General features: G+C 35.7%; 2 protein-coding genes across 5 annotated transcripts in view; one reads left to right on the plus strand and one right to left on the minus strand.

Moving 5' to 3' along the window:
• Positions 1-13,350, plus strand: part of LOC111051291 (leucine-rich repeat protein 1) — an 81,897-nt gene extending 68,547 nt beyond the window's left edge. Inside the window, exons 7-8 of one of the 3 annotated variants that reach the window (XM_039432632.1) lie at positions 2,967-3,074; positions 4,142-4,638. In XM_039432632.1, coding sequence (XP_039288566.1) covers positions 2,967-3,074; positions 4,142-4,262 — 229 coding nt within the window. In that variant the 3' untranslated portion in view covers positions 4,263-4,638. Of the gene's footprint in view, positions 1-2,966; positions 3,075-4,141; positions 4,639-12,576 lie in introns of those variants that run through there. The other 2 variants (XM_039432634.1, XM_039432633.1) reach the window with 2 other exon arrangements.
• LOC111051284 lies at positions 5,067-10,597 on the minus strand. Of its 2 annotated transcripts, none has more exons than XM_039432636.1 (2): positions 10,482-10,597; positions 5,067-5,611 (listed from the first exon to the last, which is right to left on the minus strand). In XM_039432636.1, the coding sequence occupies exons 1-2, from the start codon at positions 10,534-10,536 to the stop codon at positions 5,406-5,408; spliced, it is 261 nt and encodes an 86-aa protein (XP_039288570.1). In that variant the 5' UTR covers positions 10,537-10,597; the 3' UTR covers positions 5,067-5,405. The 2 variants fall into 2 exon arrangements, with proteins under 2 accessions (XP_039288570.1, XP_022193453.2); XM_022337761.2 differs by lacking the exon at positions 10,482-10,597 and adding an exon at positions 6,642-6,921.
• Positions 13,351-25,842: the final 12,492 nt, after the last annotated feature.

The raw sequence follows: 25,842 nt of genomic DNA on the forward strand, positions 1-25,842 counted from the left end.
CAACATAGATAAATCCATTTAAATCATAATGTTTGTCGTTATTTGACATCTTGGTTGGAGTTGGTTCTATCATGTAAAGAAAGCAGAAGATGTTGCTGTTTTGCCTGCACCTGTTTTGTGCAACAGAAAGTTGGAACTGGAACTGGTTTCTGGTACAGAATCTGTCAAAATTCTTCCCATGAGACGCGGAATTTTTTAATTGGTAAATTGTGAATCGGACAATTTACCACATTCTATGTACACAGAACGGGCCCATTGAGAACCAAGTCTGTCGGATTCAACTTGATGTGTTAAAAATGTTAACCGTGTCTATCTCGAAATTTATGATAACATGAGACACATCCAGATGTAGAGTAATTGGTGCAACTTTTTCCAATCTAGAGAAGTCCATGTTAAACAATTTGTGTTCATCATCACTATAGGTGTTAGTTTGATAATTGGCGATAGTATCACTTATTTTCAGTTAATTAATATATGAAGGAGTTAATTAATATATAATTAATATACTGAATTATAATTCAGTTAATTATATATGATACATCGACTGGAACTTGTTTCAGCTTTTTGTTGATTAGTTGAAAAATTATTTTTGTACTGACGGCAAGCTTTCTGTAAATGTCATTTTTTAGAGCAGAAATTACAAGTAAGATTACGATACTTACGTTTATTGGTTGTGTGATAACCTTTCACATCGCAACAGTAGCAAACTGATTCATAACCTCTTGATTGGTAGACCGAGACTACTGGGCTGGTTATGATTGATTTTGTCCTTACAAAATTTGATACAAATCAGATACAATTTGATTCACGGCTGGTGAATAAGTTGTTGACAAACTTAATGCAGCAGCATTTTCTCAGCAGCTTCAAATGAAGTAGCAATTTGAAATGCTTTTTCAAGAGTAAGATCACTTTCAGTCAATAGTCGTTGTTTAATATTGTCTTTGATAAGACCACTCACTAACCAATCTCGAAGTTGGTTATGAGGTTAGCCTATCTTTGAAATCACAGGGAATAGATAGTTTCTTAAGCTGTACAGAATATTCAGATACGAATTCATTGAGTAGTTGATTTCTCTGACTGTTCTGCTATAATATTGGGTTTAGGATACAAAAGTTCTTTGATAATAACTTTGGTGAGTTCCTCAAACTTCTTTGTTGCTGGTTTAGCTGGACTACACAAGTCACGTAGGTAGCAAAGAAAAGGCTTTGACTCCAACCATTGTCAGAAAAATACTGACCTTTTTTTCATCTTTGATATCGTTACTGGTAATAAATAATTAGAAATGTTCAATATAGCTGTCCCAACTTTCTCCTTCCACCCGAAATACACCGATATGTCCCAAAAAAGACATGTTTGTAACCTATATAGTCTATTCACTACATAAATTTGTGCTTGCAATATTTATATTGTAGTTCTGATTTTTTAATACAGTATTTTATTTGCTTACTTCAGAGGAGTTCAGAACCAATTTCTTCATGCAAAATTTCCTTGTACTAGATACAGAATGGCCCAAAAACCTCGTATTTTCGGTTCGTTTTCCAGTTTTCATCTATTTTCGCCAAATCCAGTGATCGGACAGAAAAATGTGCTCTCGCCTATTTTTAGATTAGAAGTCGTTTCAAATTCACGCATCATAAGGAAATTGTACTAAATAACTCCAAAACTTTGTTTGAATATATTTATTTGAAAATCTTTATTTTTTCTCTCACAAATACATCGTATCTAATATCAGCCCATGTTGAAATCATTCAAATCAAATTTAAAACAAAATTTGCTCATTGCTCTTTTAGTCCGTCCTGAAACCTTGGGTTGAGCTAATTTAACAACCAAGTCTCTTATATCCACAGTACTTTGATCTGAAACATCGGGCATCACAAATCTGAAAGAACCAGGAACATTTTTCTACTTAGAAAGTTGACAGTAAATTTGGAGATTCCATGTGTTTCTGTTATTTGTGCAACAAAGTGGCGAACAGTTTTCTTTGAGCACAATTTTACCAAGACAAAATCATTTATGTTAATGTTTTCCCCATCTTCCTTCACTTCCTCGAATTCATCTTCACTCTCACTTTCCTCACTATCAATAGGACTCAGTTCATTTGATTTTTGCAAGTCATCTGTATCAGATGATGAAGGGCTTAGTGTATTTTTTTTGTTTGTGTTCAATTTCTTAGATCTCTTAATAAGTCTATTCTCTTGTTTTACTTTTGGTAAACTTAGCTTTCTCTTGAAACTTTTTTGAATCAGATTAGCTTTTTTCTCCATCCCCAATCTATTTTCTTCCTCAATTCGATTTTTTTCAGGCGTGTCTGTTAATATGCAGGTTTTTCCTTTCTTCCTTCCTCTGCTATTTGCTTTTCTTGGTTCAGATTTTGGGAATGGTCTCACTTCTTCCGGTGACATTGCTTTAGAGGGTCCAGCAAGTGGATGAATTTCATTGATATCAAGTTGGATCTCTTCATTTACTGTCTAGGCTGAGTTAGGCTGGGCTGAAGCAGGATGAACTGTTACCGTTGAAGGAGCAAATTCATCCTCCTTGAAGATGTTCCTATTGTAAGGCACGATGCCACATTTCTTGAAGCCAGCTAATATATTCATTCGTTGCTAATATATTCGTAATACATTGGGGCATATGAATAAAGTTGAGCATTTGCTCATACTTCTAAAATATGGAGCATTTGCTCCATTTTTTATGAATAAACGTGAGCAAAACCTTTTGCTCATGCTCATCAAAAAAATAATTTGAGCATTTGCTCATAAGTAAAAGCTTTTGCTCAAAATTGTATGAATAAACTAGAGCATTTGCTCAACTTTTGAAGCAAATGCTTCAAAAAACGTGAGTCTAGTCTAGAGCAGCTTATCACCTTTTGCTCATAGTGAAATGGCTCAACTAATTCGTGTGAGGAAGAGGAAACTTTACCAGATACGATCACAACCAATAGTTGAGAACTATAAAACTCTTTTTAGATTCAACCATCAAAATGTACAGTGGCTGGCTGAACATTTCATTGGAAATATAAATGAAAAGAGAGGAGGAGCTCTAACATCTATACAAAAGATGCAGATTTTTTTGAGGTTAGTATAAATAATTATTAAAGCAAAATTGACTGTTTTTTCAATAGATGTAATAGCATTCTAACAAGTTAAATGTTAATTGAATTTTTTAAAAGTGATATATAGCACTATTATTTCTACAAGAGATTAAATACTAAAGATACCTAATGGATGGAGTTCCAATGGGGCAGTGCCCTTGTTGTTATGTTACTGCCATCACAGAATAGGAAATAGGCATTTAAGAAGATGAGAATTTAGAAAATTATAAAAAGGCTATTGAAATTATAAGATTATGCTGGAGATAATTATAGAGATGTTTTACGCTATTATTTTAAAATTCAGATCTCAAAATAACCTAAAACTCAATTCAGAAAACAGAGCAGACGACCAAAAACAAGCGGTGTTTACACTAGCATGTAGCATGTAGCGCTCAAGTGAGTAGCACCTGCAACCAACATGCAGAACAACTTGTAGTGAGGTCCACGTTATAGTGGCAGTGGAGAAAGATAGGAGAACAACGTTGCATTTTATCAAGCAAGAAATTATATTTTTCAATGGTTTCATAATCAAGATAAGATATTTTGTTGATTAATTATTTTTCTACATTGTAAGAGGAGAGCGAGAAATAGATAGAACTATCTGCTTTGTTGAATGATAGACAGGGATAGCAATACAATTGCTAACCAAACACTGCCATTATAACGTGGACCTTACTTTAGGCCTAAACATCAATAACATGCACGAAAGTTTGACTTGCAAAGCGGATATGTTTAAAAGTTTAATTTTGCAAGTAATATCTGTCTCAGTAGGTAGCTATTACTTGCTTAAGTAACAACTTTACTTTCACAAAAGTTCCACATACACGAAAGCACTAATTCTTTGGTCAAATTGCACAAAAGAAAATTAAATTTAGATGACAACATTTAACTGAGCTGTTGCAACAGCTTACTTCCCTATTCAGCTCCATAAGATGATGATGTCATCCTTTATAATTGAATGTAATTTTCTTTTGTGCAACTGGCCGATAACATTTTAAATTGTACTTGAAAAAGTATTTATTTCTATCATCTGAAATGTCTGTTTTCCAGATACATGGCCAATCCTGGATATCAATCAGGAATTTCTCAGGAACTACATGTTCATCAATCAACAGTGTCCAAAACAATTGATGAAGTGAGCGATTTGATTGTCCAGAAAGTTAATGTTTGAGTGAAATTTCCTTCTAATCAATGTGAAATCAATGCAGCAAAATTAGAGTGGCAAGAACGCTTCAAGTTTCCTAAATGTATTGGAGTTGTTGACTGCACACACATTAAAATCTTAAAGCCAACTGATCATGGTGATGAATATGTCAACGGGAAGGGATTAACAACCATTAATGTACAATGTACTTGTAATGCAAAAGAAGAATTCACAAGTGTAGATGCAAGATGGCCGGGCTCTGTTCACGATTCCAGAATATGGAAGAACTCACTGATACGAGAAAAGGTGAAATGATTTGAACATTGTGTGATGTTAGGAGACTGGCTATGCAATTGAACCCTGGTTAATGACCCCTTATTTGAATCCACAAACCCCTGAAAAAAGAAAATACAACAAACTGTTCAAATCAGAACGAGTAATTATTGAGCGATGTTTTGGTCAATTAAAGAGGAGATTTCCCTTTACACACCACCCTTGCAGAGTACCTTTAAGAAAAGTTCCAAAACTAGTTGTATGCTGTATAATACTGCATAATGTTGCCAAGTACTTGCAAGATCCAGACTTTCCCGACCCATTAGATGAAGAAATGAATGGCGATGATGACAGTTGTCAAGCAGTTATAGTTGAAAATGATAATGAGAGACAAATCCGGCAGAAAGGATGTCAAGTCAGGCGTCAATTGACAGCTACCATCGATTGTTTGTTATAATTATAAAAATGAGTTCAGTTTCATTTATAAGTTACTCAGACATTGACCTTTAGAATATCCTAATTTGAATATAAAAAGGAAAGTTCAAGATAAAGTTGTTATTAAATAATTTAATTCAAAAGTTTCTTCTTGTCTAGTTTAATATAAAATCAAATTATGAAATTAAATATGAAAACATGATATTTACCATTATTAAAAAAATATTATGATCAAACGTTTTTATAGAAATTTATTTATACATACATAACCTATAACATTTGAAAAAAGTAAAAAATTGCTATACGAGATTGAAAGTAATGATTTCATTTTGCTTTTTAAAATATTCAATCTGGGCTAGAGCAGCCTCTTTTTGTGCTCTTGCTGCATTCAACTGTTCTAACAGAACAAGTCTCTGCAGTTCTGCAGTTGAGAGGTTTTTTGTTTCTAAAGTTTCAAATTTTTCAGTCTTTGAATGGATTTTTTTTTGGTGGTTCCTCTCTATACTCCAAAACAAGATTAGAGCATAAGCTCTGGATGCTGTACCCGGAGTCCTCATGCCAGCTGCTGGTCAGATCACAAGTTGACAGCTCTCTCTTTGATAGTTTGCTTGGTTTTGTTTTTTCTTGCTGCTTGTTTTGTGGTGTCAAAACCCCACATTGTATTGCTCCTGAAAATGTAAATGTAAAATGTAATCCAATGCAGTATGTTAGTAACAGAAAAGTTTTCTATCCGATGCTGACGTCACGATGGGGCGACATGGATGTAGATGTTGGCTTCGGAGGCTAGACTTCCCAGCATGTCCATTCTATAGCTGGTTTAAGATTATACCTATATTGAGGTCTACGTTATAATGGCAGTGTTGATTGGCAATTGTATTACTATCCTTGTCTATCATTTAACAAAGTAGATAGCGCTATCTCTTCCTCGCTTTTCTTGCCAGATCGTCTTTTAACAATGCAGAATTAATAATTAATTAACAAAATATTTCATCTTAGTTATAAGAATTCATTATGAAATTATTGAAAAATATGATTTCTTGCTTGATAAAATAAAATTGATCATTTAAAACGATAATCAACAGTTAATTACAGCAATAAACCTGTATCAGATACCATCAGTAACCGTCTATAGAAGGCATTGACAAGACAGATGATCAGCAACTTTGTTCTCCTATCTTTCTTCAGTGCCATTATAACGTGGACCTCACTATAGTTCGCAAGTTTGCATCAAATGTGAGCGCGTAACTCGCATCCAATCAATCCAATGTAACCGCGGCCTAAAATACAACCTTGACCTTCTAAATAACTACAAGTTATCCAGTTGGTCTTGATGTTGATAGGTAGGCAAAATATCGCATTCCCAAAAGTCGTATGGTGATGTGTAGCCAAACTATTTAACACAAACTTCCTGTTTCTGCTTTACAATTATCAAAACATTCGAATAATACAATAATTTTGACATTTAAAAGCAAAAACCTCACCCCCTGACCTACCCTTTCACTTTTCAAACTCTTCAAGGTTTCTTCATCTTTTAGGTCGTTGTTATACTTTACAGTTTGGCTACATGAAACTGTATGATTTTCGGGAATATGATATTTCGCCTATCTCACATGAATGACAAAAATGAATGTTTATGTTATGTTACAGCTGAAACTCATTTGAGGAATATGGAACAGCAGCCGGTTAATAGTTAATTACCTGGAATATTTCCGATTGTGGGATTACTTCCCCCCTCCAGTGTATCAAATAAGATTTTTTCCCATTTATTCAGTTCAATTTTCTCGTTTCCAGTCTTGTTTAGGTCAGTTTTCTTCCTTAGTCTCGTTTTCATGTTGTTTACCTTCTTCATCAACTGCTTGGCTGTTATCGGGATCCCAAAGTTTTCTTGGTAACGTACTACTAGGGTTTTTAATGCAGCATCCTTTTTTCTTTTCATTTCTGGTGCTTGACTCTTCTGTAATACCTCCGGATAACTTTGAATATTCATTGCTAAAAAAATGAGTGTATTCTCCAAACAGAGTGTAACCTCTTCTTGATTTTCAAAATCTTCCATATTATTACCTGACATTATTGCAAATAATTTAAGTTGAATGAAAAACTAATAAATAAACTTTAAATTAAACTTATAATGATTAAACTGTTATACTACGATTATATGTTATATTTATTACGATTGAAATAAGCTCTTGTTTTGTTTTAACCTTTCACTATGAGAATTCGTTCTTACAGAGTAAGACGAATCAGCTGATCAATAGTTATTTGTATATCTAGAGTGAAAAGTACAACTTTTTCTCCCTGTGGGAAAAAGTTTGAAGCCCGAGGCAAAGCCGAGGGCAACAATTTTCCTGAGGGAAAAAAAGTATTTTTCGCTCGTGATGTATACAACATTTTTCCTCCATCTACATTTTTTTATAGAAACTGCAAATAAAATCATTTTAATAACTTACGTATTGGTGACAATGTTTCCTAACAACATAACCTAAAATCTAAAACTTAAAAACCGGTCGGCTGATTGGCACTGCCGATTGCCCCATCTATCGGCTAAAGTTGTAACAATTATATCAGCTGAGCGGCTACCAAAAATGGCTGACTCCAGATAACGCATTTCAGATTTGAATTGCAGATCAGAAATATTTGTTGGCTGGTATTTTTAATAGAATAAAATATTTTAAAAATTGTATAAATTTCTATTGTCTACTAATATTAAGAATATAATATCATACAAACAGATATTTCATGAGTTGATCAAATTTCTTTCGAAAATTGAGTAACACAGCAAAAATATCCATTTGCAATTTCGATCCAACATGCAATATTTCATTTAATGATAGCGATGTGGTGGTCTTAGCACTAGCATCAAACACAATACGAATTGGCGTTGTGGAGCTGCTTGCTTTAACAATTGCATGATGTGGGATGTGATAACCACTCTTATCAGACTGATCGGTTATCAATGACATGTGTCCTTGTTTCAAATAGTCTTTCAATATTTCGTGATAGGCAACACACGATGTAGAATCCAACTCCAAACGTCTTTCCAAATTCAAAAAACGTAGTTTGGCAGAATTATATGAGTCACCCAAATTATCAGGGGATTTCAACCATGACAATGAAACGATAAACCTCCCCGATTCAGTACAACAAACAGATGAAATGTAGTTATTCTTAAAATCGACTTCTTGAGGTTTTAGCGGCCGTGTTGAGGCAGGGCACTCTTCCAATCCCCAAAATTTTTGAACCATTTTATCCAATGAAAGATTGCACACAACATGACTGCTCGTATCACATGACGACGACAAAACCGGAGCTCTTCCCATGAGGATATAACCCAAAAGACTGTCTATAGCTGTAATCTCATTCACCTTTCCCACCACACGATCAGACTTCAGCAAATGAGGTAACAATTCAGCACCAATAATCACATCAATTGTATTCGGTGAATAGAATTGTTCATCAGCCAATTGTAATCCACTCAAATGAGACAATTTAGACCTATCTATTTCACAAGAGGGCAACCGTTCAACAATACTCTCTACCACGAGAGACTTGACGGAGAAACAAATATCTGAGTCAATTCTAGATTGAAACGAGAAGCATGTACGTCCACGTACAACCGTCTCCTTTCCTCCAAAACCGTGAACAACAGTATTTAATTTACTAATTGGAAGATTCAATTTTTTACAAGCACTGGATGTAATAAAATGCGATTGAGAACCGCTATCCAACAAAACACGAAGTTCATGTAATCCACCAGATGAAATTTTCACTAACACCCTAGCAGTAGACAAAACGACAATGCTATTACTACCATTAGTAGCAGAATAACAGGTGACAGAAAGATTTTTCTCAACACTCACAGACGCTACACTACTTTTAGACTCATTCAACCCGAAATGTAACAATGTGTGGTGCATCTGGTTGCATAAAGAACTCGTTTTATTACTCATCAAGAATTGCAGTCAGACCACACCTACTTTCGACTTTAAGAGCCTCGAATTCAAAAATATGTTTCAAATAGGCTTCGGTCTGAGATCTTGTGTCCTGATAATGAGTAACCAATGACGTCCATATATTTTGGTAATTGGCCCCAATGGGCAATACATGCTGAATAAGATTAGCCGCTTCACCACTTAATCGTGAGAATAAATACTGTATCTGCTGTTGATTGGTCAAAGATTCGTTATCATGGACTAAAACCTTGAACAACTCATAGAAACTGGCCCATTTCAATTGGTTCCCGTCGAAAGTCGGCAATTCTATACGTGGCAAATTGAGATCAGGATTTGATTGAGTAACTGCTGAAACTGTGGGATTTAATACAACTTCAGTTTCAGCTGATTGATTTAATTTTTTCAATTCCTGTTTAATGAAAGCCACTAAATCGAGATGAGCATCTGTGAATTCAGGAACATAATCCTCTTTCAACTCAATTTCCAACTCTTGAATTCTTAAGACGCAACTTTCGAATTCCTCCAATGTCTTTGGAAGATTCTCTCCTAAGATTATGAATTGATCGGCAACCTTTTTATCCTCAATGCCTTTTGATAAGTCATACAAATGCTGAATTTGTAAGAATAAATGTTGTTTTCTTGCTTGCAAGACTTTCAACGTATTTTCTACCTTGTCTGTCATATTAACCAACGAAATGACATAAACAAATACTATACAAAATGACAAAAAAACAACAACAAAAAACGAAAGGCAAAATAGGAACAATAAAAGAACATCCCATTCGATGTTTCTTTACTTCCAAGCAGTCGAGTGAAAAGCAGACTCATTCAAGTACAAAGCTATAAAGCAATAACTACAATAATATTCATCGTTTATTCGCTGATAATCGATCGATAAAGTCGAACGCTCGACAGAGATAAGAAGATAATGAGGTCGTCCAATTCGACCTTGAGCCTGAACCTGTTTTGAGCGTGAACCGACAAATACAAAAAAAAACTCGTGTATTGAAATAGAGATTCCAACATCTAAATACAAATAATAAATGGAAAAAGCAAGTTTCAAATTCAATAAATTCACTGATTCAATGATAATTAGGCTCGTAGGACCAAAAATGTTTTGTAGAATGAGAGGACTGTATCTAAATTATTATTGTATTTAATGAAAATACTTGCCAAGTTGGAATTAAAAGAAATATTTACTGTGAGCAAAGCTATGGAAGTTCTCAAATTAGTATAGATAATAGACTCACCAGTCGTAATTTTTATATGTGCCAGATTATCAATCATAAGGTGTAACCGCCCTTGATGGGGGTTGAAGATATCTTATTACTACTTCAAAGGAGTCATGGGAACTGGATAGACAACAACATGGTATTACCTAAAGAATTTCTCATTTATTAGGCTATGACAATTACTTGAAATTTAAAGAATGAAATATGCAGTACATTTTATTCAAATATTATTCCTCCTAAAACTACCTTCCAATACGATTCTGCTAACTAGAAATTTACTACAACAATGATTTTATTAATTAGGGTCTCGGCCGGGTGAAAATGTTTTATAAGGAGCTAGAAATTTTGGCACTTACCCACAGCTATCACTCCCACCATAATCCCAAACCACAGGACACTCACATATATCATAATGCCGCAAAAATAACTTGACTTTTTGCAATACGGTTTGGATTTTGATCCGCTCGATACCTTGGTTGTTTAACGACTGGAAGCTTTCCATCCGGAAAACTTCCCCCCTCTCCACGTCAGTGTGCCAGAAGGCCTAACTGCTGCTATTGGAAGAGTCGGTTCTCACGAGATTCGGCAAGCGGGTACTTGCCAGGTTGGCAGTATTCCTCTGTGAAAATATCTACAGGCTACCAAACATCCGCCTTGTCCTTGCCTCGTGGAGCCGCCTCATCCGTGAGAACTAGCAAATATCCCTAAATTTGCTGGTTCCCAGAGTCGTTTAGACATAAGTTAGCAGAATCTTATTGTCGCTGCAAAAATACTACTTACTCACTAAATTATATATTTTCTCACTAAAGTCCAACTACGGAAATTATTATTCTAATATCAGAGTCTTTTCTCCTGTAAAAATCTTAAATCCAAAACACGAAAAAATCAATCAATAAATAAGTAATCAAATACTACCCATGTCACACTACCCCCTTCTTTGCAAAAGGGTGACTATCCCTCCCGATTGCTTCTCACTTCATACTTTTGATTTCTTTCCACTTCACACTTGCCACAATAACACTTTGCTGTACTGCACTGGTTGAGCGGTGTCGACTAAAGGGATGGAGTTGCTTGCTGGTGGAATCGCAGTTGGGGGCGCTACGTTGAGTGGCTTGGCTGCTACAGGTACTGTTGCCGGTTCCGGGCGTGCTGGACAGAGCACGCGCCTCCATCGTGGTAGTGAAGTTGGCGTGCGACTACACACCTGGAAGTAGCACCTCTCGTACAAGCAGTAGGCTCCCAACAGCCCCAGAAAAAGGAGTGTCAGTCCTCCACAGATGAACTTCATGGTGTTGTCCTCGGCAGACGTCGGTTGCAGCTTCTTAGTCTGCTGCACAGCATACATGAGATTGGAGATAGCTATCTCATCCACGCTGATCGGTCCAGGGGAGAGTTGGCCTCCTTGTTATTGCTCTTATATGCTCGTTGTCGTTTCCTTGTAACTCTGGTGTTCGCCGAAGAGTAGAAAGCTGAGACACGATGTCTGTGGCTGATCACCATAGTGAAGGCTTACAGGAGGGAGGTGGAGACTGTGCATGTCAGTCATTAGAGAGAGTGAGAGAGACCAAGTACTTAGGTGTGATATTAGATTCTCAACTAAAATGGAATACGCACATAAATAAGACTTGTCAAAAATTGAAACATATTATCCACAAGTTTTACAGATTGAACGGTCTGGGAGACTTATCTATTTTGAGATTAATATATTTCGCTTATGCTCAGTCTGTATTTCAGTATGGGATTAGGGTTTGGGGTGGAGCATTGGACACACATTTCAACAAAATTTCCTTGATTCAGAGACATATAATAAAAGCTGCCCTTGGTCGACCCAGATGATACCCCACACATCTTATTTTTACAGAATTCCCAGTCTTGACAGTTAAACAACTTTATGTGAAAAATATTATACTTTATATAATTAAAAACAGAAACCTATTCACACCACAAATCAGAACTTATAATTTTCGAATGCAATCCAATTTCCAAATTAACAGAACTGACCTTACTGTATGCCGGAGACAATTCACATATATAAGCAATAGGTTGATCAATTTAATACCATCGAACCTAATTACAAGTAAGACAACAAAAACTAATATAAAAAAAATAGCAGACTGGATCAAATCAATAAACATAGCTCATTTTATACACATATGAAGTACTTTTAACAACTTTTTTAAATAATTAGGTCCAAGTTCATTTCTTTTTTTCTTTTTCACTTCAATAAATTTGTTAGTGTTGTATTTTGTTATTGATACTCGCTGCCAGCACACAAACCTTAGAGGTTTTGCAGGCAGCGCCTATATAATAAGTTTTATTATCAAATTTTATTTTTATGTACTTATAGAAATTGTTTATATTAATGTGTAAAACTTTGTATTGTCTATTTTGATTTGTATTTTCGATATTATGGCAAATAAATTTGATTTGATTTGATTTTGATTTGATCGGGCACAGAGTGATTGTCCCCGGCTCACACTCTGTAGCATCTCAGAAGAGAAGGTAGCGTAGCGGTTTCGATCAAGGAAGATGAGTAGCAAAAGATGACTCAGCTCATAACGCACTGAAGAATGGCTGCTTTAGTCTCGCACTGGTAGTGTAGTGAGTGGTCTGGAACACTTTTTACCTTCACCTAAAAGTCTGGTGTAACAGTCAGTAAAGTTCTATCACAACAGTCACAGTTATCACACAGATACGGGAAGTGCCAGTCCCAAATAATATTGTTCGTTTCTAGTTCTCTGGGGGAAAGGATAACCGACCGAGCCCTTCACAATTTTTACTGATCTAACATTAACAAATCTATACCTAATCATTTATCCAATTAAACTCAAATATAAACTCAATCCTAGAATAATTATCATTTCAAAGCAAAATTTATATAATTGAGGCGGTATACGGAAAAAGGGCACATAGAGCAAAATTGCGTTTTGAGAAAAATGCATCCAAAGTTTTAGTTTGAGTTGAAATATATATTTTATGAAAAAATTAAACATTCTGTTACTACCTTATAAAAATTCAATATTTTGTTTCCATGTTCATTAGAAGTTATACATGATTATATGTTTAACTCATTCCAATAAAGATGATTGAAAAATAGATTACATATGCCCTTTTTCCAGAGACTTAATTTTTTATGTACAAATTCAGGTTTCATTAAGGCCTCTTTCACACGATAGGCCAGTTTCACACGGCAGAGACCTCGCTCCTGGAATATCATATTACGGAAGATCATATTTCATATTTTGCAGCTCTCCTGTACTTTCACATGGGGATCTTACGAATAAGCCGACAGATCTAACAACTATGCCGCCGTTTGCGAAAAGTATGACTCATCACTTTTTCTCAAAGTCTAACTTCCTTAAAAATATAGATAGAAGATTTCTGATTTCGGATTTGGATTCAGCGACCCCAAATTCTTTAAAGCGTAAGTCCCATTTTCAAAAATACCCGAAAACAAGGGAGTTATAGCTGTTTTTAATATAGCTTTCCATTATCATATGATTATATAGTACGTACTAAGATAATGATACTCCTGCCTCACAAAGGGACAGGCAAAGGTTTTAAGAAGTTTTTGAACACCTGAGAAGTTTATACATAAACATTTTTAATTTTTAAAAGTTCTAGTTTTCCAAAAAAATATTGAACTATGAAAAGATGAATCCAAATATGAAATCATAAATCATCTCCACTCATCACCCAATAAAATATGAGGAAAAGGAATGTTGTACAGTAAAATTCACTGAATTTCAATTGTATTTAGTATTAACATTATTAACATTTAGTATTGAAATGGAGATTAATGCTGTATCAACAATGATAGATGAAAATAATAACAATAATTTTATATTTAAATGAATATTTTACAAGCTATACGGTAGATTTAAATAATATTTGTTTCTGAAATTTGTCTGTGACATTTTCAAAACTATTGAATAATTTATTGCTACTTTCAGTTTGTATTCTATCTTATAATAAATGGCTAAAAAAATTAGTAAGTAATTGATAGATCGATGGTAATCTGCTCAATAAATCGAGGTACCTACTGTATTGGAACATCAATGTTTTGAAGAATTTTGTCATCACTAAATTTAGACTGACTTTTGCAGTTGGTATTATGTAAAACTTGTGAGGGAAGAGGGAGAAAGCGAGAGAGAGAGAGAGATCACCTCCAAAGGTCCAGAACAAATTGAGCATTTTGGGTGTGAGTCATTGATTTCTCAATATTCAATGACTACCGGACTACCTAACATTTCTTCATAAAATAAATGTTTCAATCAAATCAATAATTCCTATATTGACTGAATGTATTTAAAATAAATAATTCATTCCTATATAATGTATTCTTATTTTCAATTCATTTACATATCAACTGAAAATTTCATATAAATGTTTATTGAAAATTTCAATCGTTGATTGAAAGTTAATTCTTAGATAATTAGATGAATTAATTTAGAATGGATAGGCAGTACTTTCCTTTGATGTCTAACAAAATCTTTATGCTGGGATCACCAAATCTTAGTGTAGTTTTTTCTAAATACAGCAATGAATCAATAGGAAACTAAAAACATGCTGAAGAAAGCAAGCAAAATTGAAAAACCTATAAATAATAGATTTTCAAACTATTCCAGGAACTAGACCGAGGAAAACAAAATCATTATAGAAATATCCTACTTACCAAACTTTTTCTGTTGGGAAATGGTTAAAGCTTCGAAATCTTCTTTGATCACTCTGCAAACTTCCATCCAACTTTTGGCGACTTCATTCCGGTCCTTGTAGATGTCAAGACTTTTATCCCAAAGAGCAGGTCGGTTGCAAACTGCAGTAATCAACAGCTCCACATCAAACTCGGACATCGCGTAATGACAGGTGTCAAAGTCAAGTCAACAACTGACAAGTCAACAAGTGTCAACTGGAGAAGTGAGTGAGAAAGCCCAGTGCTGCCATAATGCGAAAAGCATAACCATTGTACCAACTATTCTAAATTATCGTACTGTATTTCGTGAAGCCATGCTTTGTTAAAGCCAGTTACTCAGAAAGCGTTTTTTTGTTGTTCGATGTTTTGTCGTCCTTATGAATTCTGTTGAAGCAAACATATTGTTATTTAAGAAGTTGTGATGAACCTGTATAAACAATTCATAGAATTCTTAGAATTCAGAGGAACGGTAAAAAATCAATTTTACGAAAATCGATGTACATGTAACTGGATTTAGAAGATCAATACGATAATGTTCTTTATCACAATTTAATCATAGAAATGTTTAAGTGAAAACGTTGGGCGCAAACCTTCTGCCATGAGGAGACAAATAAATTTATGAAAAGCTTGATAGCTTGAATAGTGATCTGATATTGTTACACGTTTTTATTCTAAGACATAATATGTCTTAGACTAATTTTTAATGTTTCTTCAATCGGCAGGAAAACTTTGGTTTTTCAAAGTTATCTTACTCCCTTATTTTGGGGTATTTTCAGAAATCAAGATAAATAACCTACCAAATTTCCTACACGAATACAGTGTAAGTTGTATTATAATAGCTAGAGTACTTACGTACTGTATAGTACAGTACCTGTTCGTTTTTACCGTATAATTATATGATAATAGAAAGCTTTATTAAAAACAGCCATAACTTCCTTGTTTTCGGATATTTTCGAAAACGGGACTTACGCTTTAAAGAATTTGGGGTCGCTGAATCCAAATCCGAAATCAGAAATCTTCTATCTATATTTTTAAGGAAGTTAGACTTTGAGAAGAAAGTGATGAGTCATACTTTTCGCAAACGGCGGCGTAGTTAGATCTTGCCTCTGCTTGCCTCGAGGGGAAAAGACGTGACAAAACGAGGTTCCTGGATAGGAGTCACCATGTGAAAGACACGATTTGACTCAATGTACTTCGACAAAAAAACGAGAACACTGTTCAGTGTTCAAGTTGCACGTCTCCTATCGTGTGAAAGAGGCCATAGGAGACGTGCAACTTGAACACTGAACAGTGTTCTCGTTTTTTTGTCGAAGTACATTGAGTCAAATCGTGTCTTTCACATGGTGACTCCTATCCAGGAACCTCGTTTTGTCACGTCTTTTCCCCTCGAGGCAAGCAGAGGCAAGATCTAACAACTACGCCGCCGTTTCCACAAAGTATGACTCATCACTTTTTTCTCAAAGTCTAACTTCCTTAAAAATATAGATAGAAGATTTCTGATTTCGGATTTGGATTCAGCGACCCCAAATTCTTTAAAGCGTAAGTCCCGTTTTCGAAAATATCCGAAAACAAGGAAGTTATGGCTGTTTTTAATAAAGCTTTCTATTATCATATAATTATACGGTAAAAACGAACAGGTACTGTACTATACAGTACGTAAGTACTCTAGCTATTATAATACAACTTACACTGTATTCGTGTAGGAAACTTGGTAGGTTATTTATCTTGATTTCTGGAAATACCCCAAAATAAGGGAGTAAGATAACTTTGAAAAACCAAAGTTTTCCTGCCGATTGAAGAAACATTAAAAATTAGTCTACAAGACATATTATGTCTTAGAATAAAAACGTGTAACAAATATCAGATCACTATTCAAGCTATCTAGCTTTTCATAAATTTCATAAGTTTGTGTCGACGGTATATGACATAAAAGGCAAATGCTCGCGCTTGGTCCATAGTTCTACGACTGAGGAATGAGGATTTAGGTCAGCAACTAAAATCGACAAGCCATGATTGTCAATCTTACTCATGATACAAAGCTTTGTACTATGATACATGGTTTTCATTCTGTATCATTCTTTAATAAAAATAAAACAAGATTCCGGTTTCAAAAGCATCAAAGTCGCCAGGCTGGTCTGAGCTATTCATGACTTTTTTTCAGTATGCATTATCAACTCAGCAGTTCTAATACACAGACATCACTACTTGGAATGCCATGACATTTTCTATTCTTTCAATTCCTATTATTACCATAGATCGATTCAGATCAGCACAATGTTTATACTGTATGTTCATAATAGATTTTTCTGATTGTAAAAAGAAATAGTCAATAATTGCTGAGAATTTAAAGTGATATTCAACGATTTGAACCTGATAAATTGGATTGTTGAATGACAATTGAAATTCAGTGAATTTTACTGTACAACATTCCTTTTCCTCCTATTTTATTGGGTGATGAGTGGAGATGATTTATGATTTCATATTTGGATTCATCTTTTCATAGTTCAATATTTTTTTGGAAAACTAGAACTTTTAAAAATTAAAAATGTTTATGTATAAACTTCTCAGGTGTTCAAAAACTTCTTAAAACCTTTGCCTGTCCCTTTGTGAGGCAGGAGTATTATTATCTTAGTATGTACTATATAATCATATGATAATGGAAAGCTATATTAAAAACAGCTATAACTCCCTTGTTTTCGGGTATTTTTGAAAATGGGACTTACGCTTTAAAGAATTTGGGGTCGCTGAATCCAAATCCGAAATCAGAAATCTTCTATCTATATTTTTAAGGAAGTTAGACTTTGAGGAAAAGTGATGAGTCATAGGTTTGAGCAAACGTCGGCATAGTTGTTAGATCTGTCGGCTTATTCGTAAGATCCCCATGTGAAAGTACAGGAGAGCTGCAAAATATGAAATATGATCTTCTGTAATATGATATTCCAGGAGCGAGGTCTCTGCCGTGTGAAACTGGCCTAACAAGAAAATAAATTCTATTCAATGCTGAGTGTTATATTGCTTATAAAATTAAAAACACATACATAAAAAAGCTTCAAAGTCATCTTTTGATTAAAATGTCTATTTTCAAATGCTATTATGTAATCTCATGTAAAAAAAAGTAAAGTAAAAAATCAATATTGAAATATGCATAGGACAATGTTGTTTAGGTTTCAATCATTCATTATTAAATAAGTTCTCAATCCAATCTTTGTCTTGATCTTCAAGGAATCTGTACAGGGATCTTACGTCTTTGATCTTTTCACTACTCACTGCAGGGTAGGGCATCACCTGTGGTTGAATGTCATGGATAATAGGACCTTTAAAAAATTTGAATGGCTTCAAATTTAAAGTGTTGAAGTTTTCGGAGCACAACAGAGTTCCATCTTCTTTTATCTTCATAATAACGTACTTCATGATAGTGAACCTGTTGGACTTTGATAAAGGTTTTGGCAGAAACATGGGACTGAGAGCTACATCCCATTCTCTATAAAATCTTTATAGATTCTCTATTTTCCATTCTCTATCTTTAAATCCAAACTATTATCAGTTAAAATCAAACTATTCTCATTTGTATCCATGATGGAAACATAACCACAATCAATCAACAATAGGAGCACTGATCTCTCTGACCCTGACCACCAAATCCCTCCTTGATACAGCTGTATAAAGACAGTTGTACCAACGTTAGTTTTCAATATTTTTGTTTGATTTTTTCAGGTTATGTGTAAAACATGATGGCCGATCCAATAAAGCAATCTCTGGAAAAAGGGCACATTGGCTTATGTGCCCCTTTTCCGTCTACCGCCTCAATTACTAATAGCCTAATTCATTTCCCAAGTTCTAGTCAACCTCTATGTAATAGCAATATCATTTCCAACTCTAATACTAAAGTTCTATAAAAACACCCGAAGTTCTAGTCAACCTTTATGTAATAGCAATATCATTTCCAACTCTAATACTAAAGTTCTATAAAAATTACTCTCAAGTACTTCTGCACCTAATTAACAACAATAAGAACACATAATTATCTATCAACTATCATCCATAATAAATTCCATTCAATCAAGTAAATATCAACAATATTTTCCTCCCTACCGTATCAAACAATAGTCTCAAAGCATCCTACTCCTAATTCATTCAAACTATTTTACAAGAACAATAGTCTAATTTTTGTACACGTCTGCTTTTTAACATCTGTTCATCATCTTCATCATAACAATAACGTAAACAGTAGATCATTCATCTCCCTCACCGGGTCAACTTTGTTACAAACAAGGCTACTGCTGTTTGTGTTATTTTCTTCTTCTTCTTCTTCTTCGTCAATATGTTGTCGTAGGTCCTTCCACACAACTTACAGTATATCTATAGTCCATTGTCACTAATCCTATAGGTTCGTCGCAGATGTATTTCTGATGACGAAGGATTGCATTGTCTCACGGCAAGTAGCAACGTTGTATTTCTCGCTCTATCTCTTTTGAAGGCTGATCTTTCGTCCTTGTCGAAAATATTCTCATTCAACTAATATAATATAACTACATAATTCTATTCTAATTCATCATCTGGCCAATACTTATAAAGGCCAATTCATGACTCAAATTCAACTCATTTATAAAATAACACATAATTATTACACAATATTATTCCACTGATATTTCTCTTATACTCAATTACTCAGATTACTCTTCCTTTTTTTTCCATTTCACTTTTCTTCACATTCAGCTAGCTGAATTCTAAAAAATAAAGCAGTTTAGAGGCTCGCTGCAAACAATTTCCTTTCATGTTTTATCAATTCAAATCAATAGTTCATTTTTGAAATCTATTTCATTATGATGATGAGCAGTTTAACGCCTTACTCGGGGCATTTGTTTGTTTACTAATTATACTGACTCCTCAATAATAAGAACAGTCTACTCGATCCAACTGTCCAATAATTATCAAGCTGTCATAACATAATTAGTTTGAACTTCTAATGCAAATTTCTACGTCCATCGAAAGCATTACTCCTAGCTTGACTTCTAGTGAAATAAGGTGATCGTTCAACTATTCTACTTCTACCTGGAGGGTAGAGTGGGTCTTCTCTCTCATCCAACACGGGGCTAGGGGGCTAGGGAGATTTTCTTCTTCTTCCTCCTCGACATTTTCTTTAATATTTTCTACCACCTCTTCTCGTTCAATCTCTTCGGCTTCAACAAGTTCGTCATCCTCATCCTTGGGTGCACGATAATCGATGAACTCCTCATTCCTCCTATGATCGAGATCCTCATCATTCCCAGCTATGTCTTTATCTGACAACGGTTCATTTTCTTGTTCAAAAACCTCCATTTTCTTATAACATGGTTTCATCCTATTAATATGTACTATTACTCTTTTTCCATCCGATAAATTTATCATATAATTTACATCAGATAGCTTCTTACTAACAACATCCCAAGGAAGGTGGAATTTCGCTGAGTTTCCTGGTTTAACAGCTGGCTCTAACAGATACACTAAATCTCCTTCCTCAAAACTCCGAAGTTTTCTACTGAGATTGGCTTGCTTCATTCGTTTTTGCGCCGCTTGTATAGATCGTTCATTTGCTATTTTGTATGCTTCTGAGAATCTTCCCTTCAACTCTTTCAGATGAAACTCAGTAGTTTTTCCGCGAACCTCATCTGGTATGACACACGATCCTGGAAGCACTGTTTCTCGTCCATATAGCATGAAATGAGGAGAATAACCGATAGATGCATGAGGTGTGGATCTGTATGCTATCAGGGCATAGGGCAACCAGGTGTCCCAATCAGTACCGTCTCTTTTTATGAAATGTGCTATGGACTCGTTCAGGGTACGATGTAATCGCTCAATTCTTCCATTACATTCCGGATACGCTGTCGTTCTGATTTTGTCAATACCCAGCATTTCACAAGTTTCCACAAATAAACTGGATAAAAAGTTTCGGCCTTGATCACTCAGTAGATGGTTGGGTACACCGTGTTGAGTTATAATTTTGGTGATGAAGACTTTAGCTATTGTTTCGGCTGTTTGATTGATGATGGGAATGACCTCTGCATAACGCGTAAAATGATCGATAAAACTAACATAGTATTTGTTTCCATTCCTTGTTGTTGGAAGTGGGCCGACTACGTCCATCGATAAAAGGTCGAAAGGATAACTCGGCTCTTTAGCGGGTTGGACAGGGGCTTTCAAAGACACGGGAGTTTTTCGACGAGCACATTCATGACATTCTGCTACAAACTTTCTCACATCTTTTCCTAGTGCGGGCCAATAGTATCTCTGTTTCACACGACTAGCGGTTCTCTCTTGTCCTGAGTGTCCCGCCCAAGGGGTGCTGTGATTCAGTTTCAACACAGTTGTTCTTAGTGTTTTAGGGACAGCTAATTTCCAGTGAGACGGATCGTCGTTTTTGTTGGTCCACCATACTAATCCATTCTCTATTTGACCCAGATTTGATTCCAACAGTTTATTGCACCAATCATCATGCAGCTGTTCGGCTGCAACACAATCTTCCGATAATCCTTCTATTTGTACTCCATTTATGGCGCGACTCAGAGCATCTGCATTGGAGTGTCTTTTACCCGGCTTATGAACCACGTCGTACTGAAACTCAGCCAATCTCAGAGCCCACCTGGTTAGTCTGGATGAAGGGTCGCATAGACTTAGCATCCATTTCAGAGCTGCATGGTCGGTGACTAGCATGAACTTCCTTCCTAAAAGATGGCATCGAAACTGTTTTGTTGCATACATAACAGCCAGCAGTTCACGTTCTGTAGTACTATAATTTTTCTCGGCGTCATTCAATTGTTGACTGGCGAATGCTACAGGCCTCTCTCCGTTATCCGTTTGCTGTGAAAGTATCGCGCCAATCGATGTGCTCGACGCGTCTGTTGCAACAATAAATTCGCGATCAAAGCCAGGGAATATAAGAACATTCTCCGAACACAATAATTTCTTCAATTTTTCGAATGATTCCATCTGTTGTGGCCCCCATACAAAGTCCACTCCTTTCTTTGTTAATTGTGTTAGGGGTTGAGCTATTAAGGCAAATCCATCAATAAAACGTTGATAATAGCCGGCTAAACCAAGCCAACTCCTGACTTCTCGCACGTTCTTCGGCTCAGGGTATTGTTTAACCGCCTTGATTTTCTCCGGATCAGGTTTCACTCCTTCTGATGTCACCAGGTGACCCAGATAACGAACACAACTTTTCACAAAATTGCACTTTTCGAGATTTACTTTCAAATAAGCATTCTCGAATATCGCTAACACGTGAGCTAGACGTTCTGCATGTTCGTTGATTGTTTGACTGTGAACTATTACATCGTCTGAATAAACAAAACACTCTGTTCCTAAAATTTCGACCAGGAGGGAGTCCATCAATTTGTGGAATGTATGAGGGACACCTGTCAATCCAAAAGCCATTCTCTTATACTCAAAATGCCCACCGACGGTTGTGAAAGCAGTCTTTTCTTGGTGCTCTTCTGCTATTTTTATTTGGTGGTACCCACTTTGCAAATCCAAAGTTGAGAAATATTTACTATTGCCTAGTCCTTCAAGTGTCTCATTTATAAGCGGTAATGGATATGCATTTGCTTTAGTAACTGAATTTAAAAGCCTGAAATCTGAACAGAAACGATATTTGAGGCTTCCATCGGTTGTCTTCTTTCTTACAAGTACAATCGGTGCACTCCAACGACTGTTTGACGGTACAATTATACCTTTATTCAGCATTTCGGCTATATGCTCTTCCACTACTGGGCGCATGTGGTAAGGTACTCTATAGGGTCTTTTCGCAATCGGTCGTTCTTCAAATGTGGGGATATGATGTTCAACGGGTACATTACATCCCTCTAATCCTGGCTCTTCAAATGTTGTGATATAGCACTTTAATACTTTACTTATTAACGCAGCTTCTTCAGTCTTTAGATGTGATAAAGTCTCATCAATTTGTTTTTCTAATTTTGAATTATTTTCATCCATTGATACAGATGCTATCTGTAAAGAGGGTTCAGTAATCCTCACAGGCTCTGCAATACCCATACATTTATTTTTTAATAGCTGTACTGGATATGGATTAAGGTTTATAACTTTAACAAATGAGATTGAATTGTTGACATGCTGAACACTACGAGCAACCCTTATTCCCGGCAGTGGATCTAATGGGGGTTCAATTAATGTAAGCCCTTCCTTGATTACATCTCTCAGAGAAACATCGATCAAAATTTCAGAATGAGCAGGGATAAAAGTGCTTTGTGAGGTACATACTGTAGCCGGTCTTACTTGATCATTTAAACAATGGGTCTTTCTTGGCATTCTGCAATCTTTGAACTCAGACCTCCTCCTGTCATGGAGTGGATGGGTGGGGTCGGACGGGGCATTACAGCTTATAGTTTTCCTACTTTCATTTTCACTAACACAATCACAAAAATATGATGTTTCAATATTATTGTATGACTCATTTTGAACTTCACCTACTTTCTCACCTCCAAATGTTATTGAATTATTACCTACATCGATAACTGCGTACAATTGGGATAACAAATCCCAACCAAGCAAACCATCCTCTTTAATCTCAACATTGGCGATAAGAAATCTATGTTCAAACTTGAACTTTGAGACATTTATTTGTAAAACTTGTGCTCCTATCACTGCTAAATTCATGCCTGTCACACCCTTAGCAACAGCTTTCTCCTCTATTAGTTTTACACCTGAAATAGCCTCTTTCAAAATAGATATCTCCATGCCGGTGTCAACTAAAAATGTTTTGCACTGACCTTCAATCTCGATGGTAACGTGACTTCCTCTACCGCGAGTTGATACTCTTGGAACTATATTGCAATGCCCCTCTCCATGATTAGGCTGAGTAGTTGGGCGACTCCCAGCCAATCTTAGTTTTCCGAGTGCTGTGGTTTTTGGGCACTATTTTTTTCATTTTTCACAGGAGCAGCGCGTTTGGCGCAATTATATGCTGTATGAGAAGATTCTCCACAAACAAAACAGTATCTCACAAATTTATTGTAGAATTTACGCGGTTGTGACTCAGAAAAATGTCTCTGCTTATTTGGGGAATGGTCTGTTCCCGTGTTGGTACATTCCCTAGCAAAGTGACCCATCCTACCACATGCAAAGCAAGGTCCCTTCTTATCAGACTGTACGAACTGTGTATTTGGATTGCTCTTAAAATATCCGGATGATTTCACATTCTGATCCTTCTTAAATGAAAGAGCGAACACGTTGTCTTGATTTGCTGTGGTCGCTTGTTCAACTCGTTCGGCTACAACTAAAGCCTCTTCCAAGGTTTTTGGGGGATGAACTTGTAGGGTTATGGACTCGGAACCAAATAATCCTCGAATGAAAGCTGTCAAAACCGTTCTATCTAGTTGGAGGCGAGCGTATTTAGCTTCTGTAGGATGATCGTTGAGGATTGGTATTGCCTTTAAGCCTAATTCTCGACAGCGATCCGCATACGCGCGTATTGGCTCATTCCGGTGTTGTTTAATCGCACTCAACGCGAATAAATGACTTTCAGGTTCTCGTAACTCTTTGAATCTTTCTAGAAGAACTTTTTCATACTCAACTAAAGTTGCTCCCTCGGATAATAATTCGGGATGAGTATTCAAACAGACAGACGCAGCCCCAGATGTTTTTAATTTACATATGAGCTTTTTATTGTTATCAGACCAATTACCAGACTGTGCTACAAATTTTAAATTTTGAATAAATTCCTCTACTTTTTGTCCACCTTCTTCACCTGAAAATGTTCTTACAAGTGATTGTAAACCTAAATCCTTACATACTAAGGTTGTTGGTCGAACCTGTTGACTGTTTGAAGCATTAACAGTGTCTAACTCTTGCTGTAATCTAGCTTTTTCTAAGTGTTCATGTTCCGATTGTGCCCTAAGTTGTCTCAATTGATCTTGTAAACACTCTATTTCTGATCTATCTACATTTTGAACAGGTGGATCAGGTTGTACTTCATTCATCTTGAAGGGTTGACTTGAAATCTTAAATTTTGAATGGTTTCTCTGAAAAATCTTATTTCTATTAATCTAACAATTCTATTTCCATCTAAGATCTGATTATAATAAAGTAATCATCATTCACTTTCTCAATTAAATCTATTTTTCAATTCAAATTTTCTATTATTTTCTCATTTCTAACAGTGAAATTTTGTCCCATGACTCCAAACTCGTTCGATAGACATTTTTGCAGTCTATCCCACCGCACACCACCAGTTTTGTAACCGCCCTTGATGGGGGTTGAAGATATCTTATTACTACTTCAAAGGAGTCATGGGAACTGGATAGACAACAACATGGTATTACCTAAAGAATTTCTCATTTATTAGGCTATGACAATTACTTGAAATTTAAAGAATGAAATATGCAGTACATTTTATTCAAATATTATTCCTTCAAAAACTACCTTCCTGCTAACTAGAAATTTACTACAACAATGATTTTATTAATCAGGGTCTCGGCCGGGTGAAAATGTTTTATAAGGAGCTAGAAATTTTGGCACTTACCCACAGCTATCACTCCCACCGTAATCCCAAACCACAGGACACTCACATATATCATAATGCCGCAAAAATAACTTAACTTTTTGCAATACGGTTTGGATTTTGATCCGCTCAATACCTCAGTTGTTTAACGACTGGAAGCTTTCTGTCCGGAAAACTTCCCCCCTCTCCACATCAGTGTGCCAGAAGGCCTAACTGCTGCTATTGGAAGAGTTGGTTCTCACAAGATTCGGCAAGCGGGTACTTGCCAGGTCTGCAGTATTCCTCTTTGAAAATATCTACAGGCTACCAAACATCCGCCTTGTCCTTGCCTCGTGGAGCCGCCTCATCCGTGAGAACTAGCAAATATCCCTGAATTTGCTGGTTCCCAGAGTCGTTTAGACATAAGTTAGCAGAATCTTATTGTCACTGCAAAAATACTACTTACTCACTAAATTATATATTTTCTCACTAAAGTCCAACTACGGAAATCATTATTCTAAAATCAGAGTCTTTTCTCCTGAAAAAA

Source organism: Nilaparvata lugens, chromosome 7 (genome assembly GCF_014356525.2).
Source record: "Nilaparvata lugens isolate BPH chromosome 7, ASM1435652v1, whole genome shotgun sequence".
Lineage (NCBI taxonomy): Eukaryota > Metazoa > Arthropoda > Insecta > Hemiptera > Delphacidae > Nilaparvata > Nilaparvata lugens.

Coding starts and splice junctions, on each gene's coding strand:
- LOC111051284 (XM_022337761.2), bottom strand. CDS start 6,879: ATGAAAAGAAAAAAGGATGCTGCATTAAAAACCCTAGTAGTACGTTAC. Junction 5,612..6,641: donor CACAATCGGAAATATTCCAG/GTAATTAACTAT, acceptor TTACATTTTCAG/GAGCAATACAATGTGGGGTT.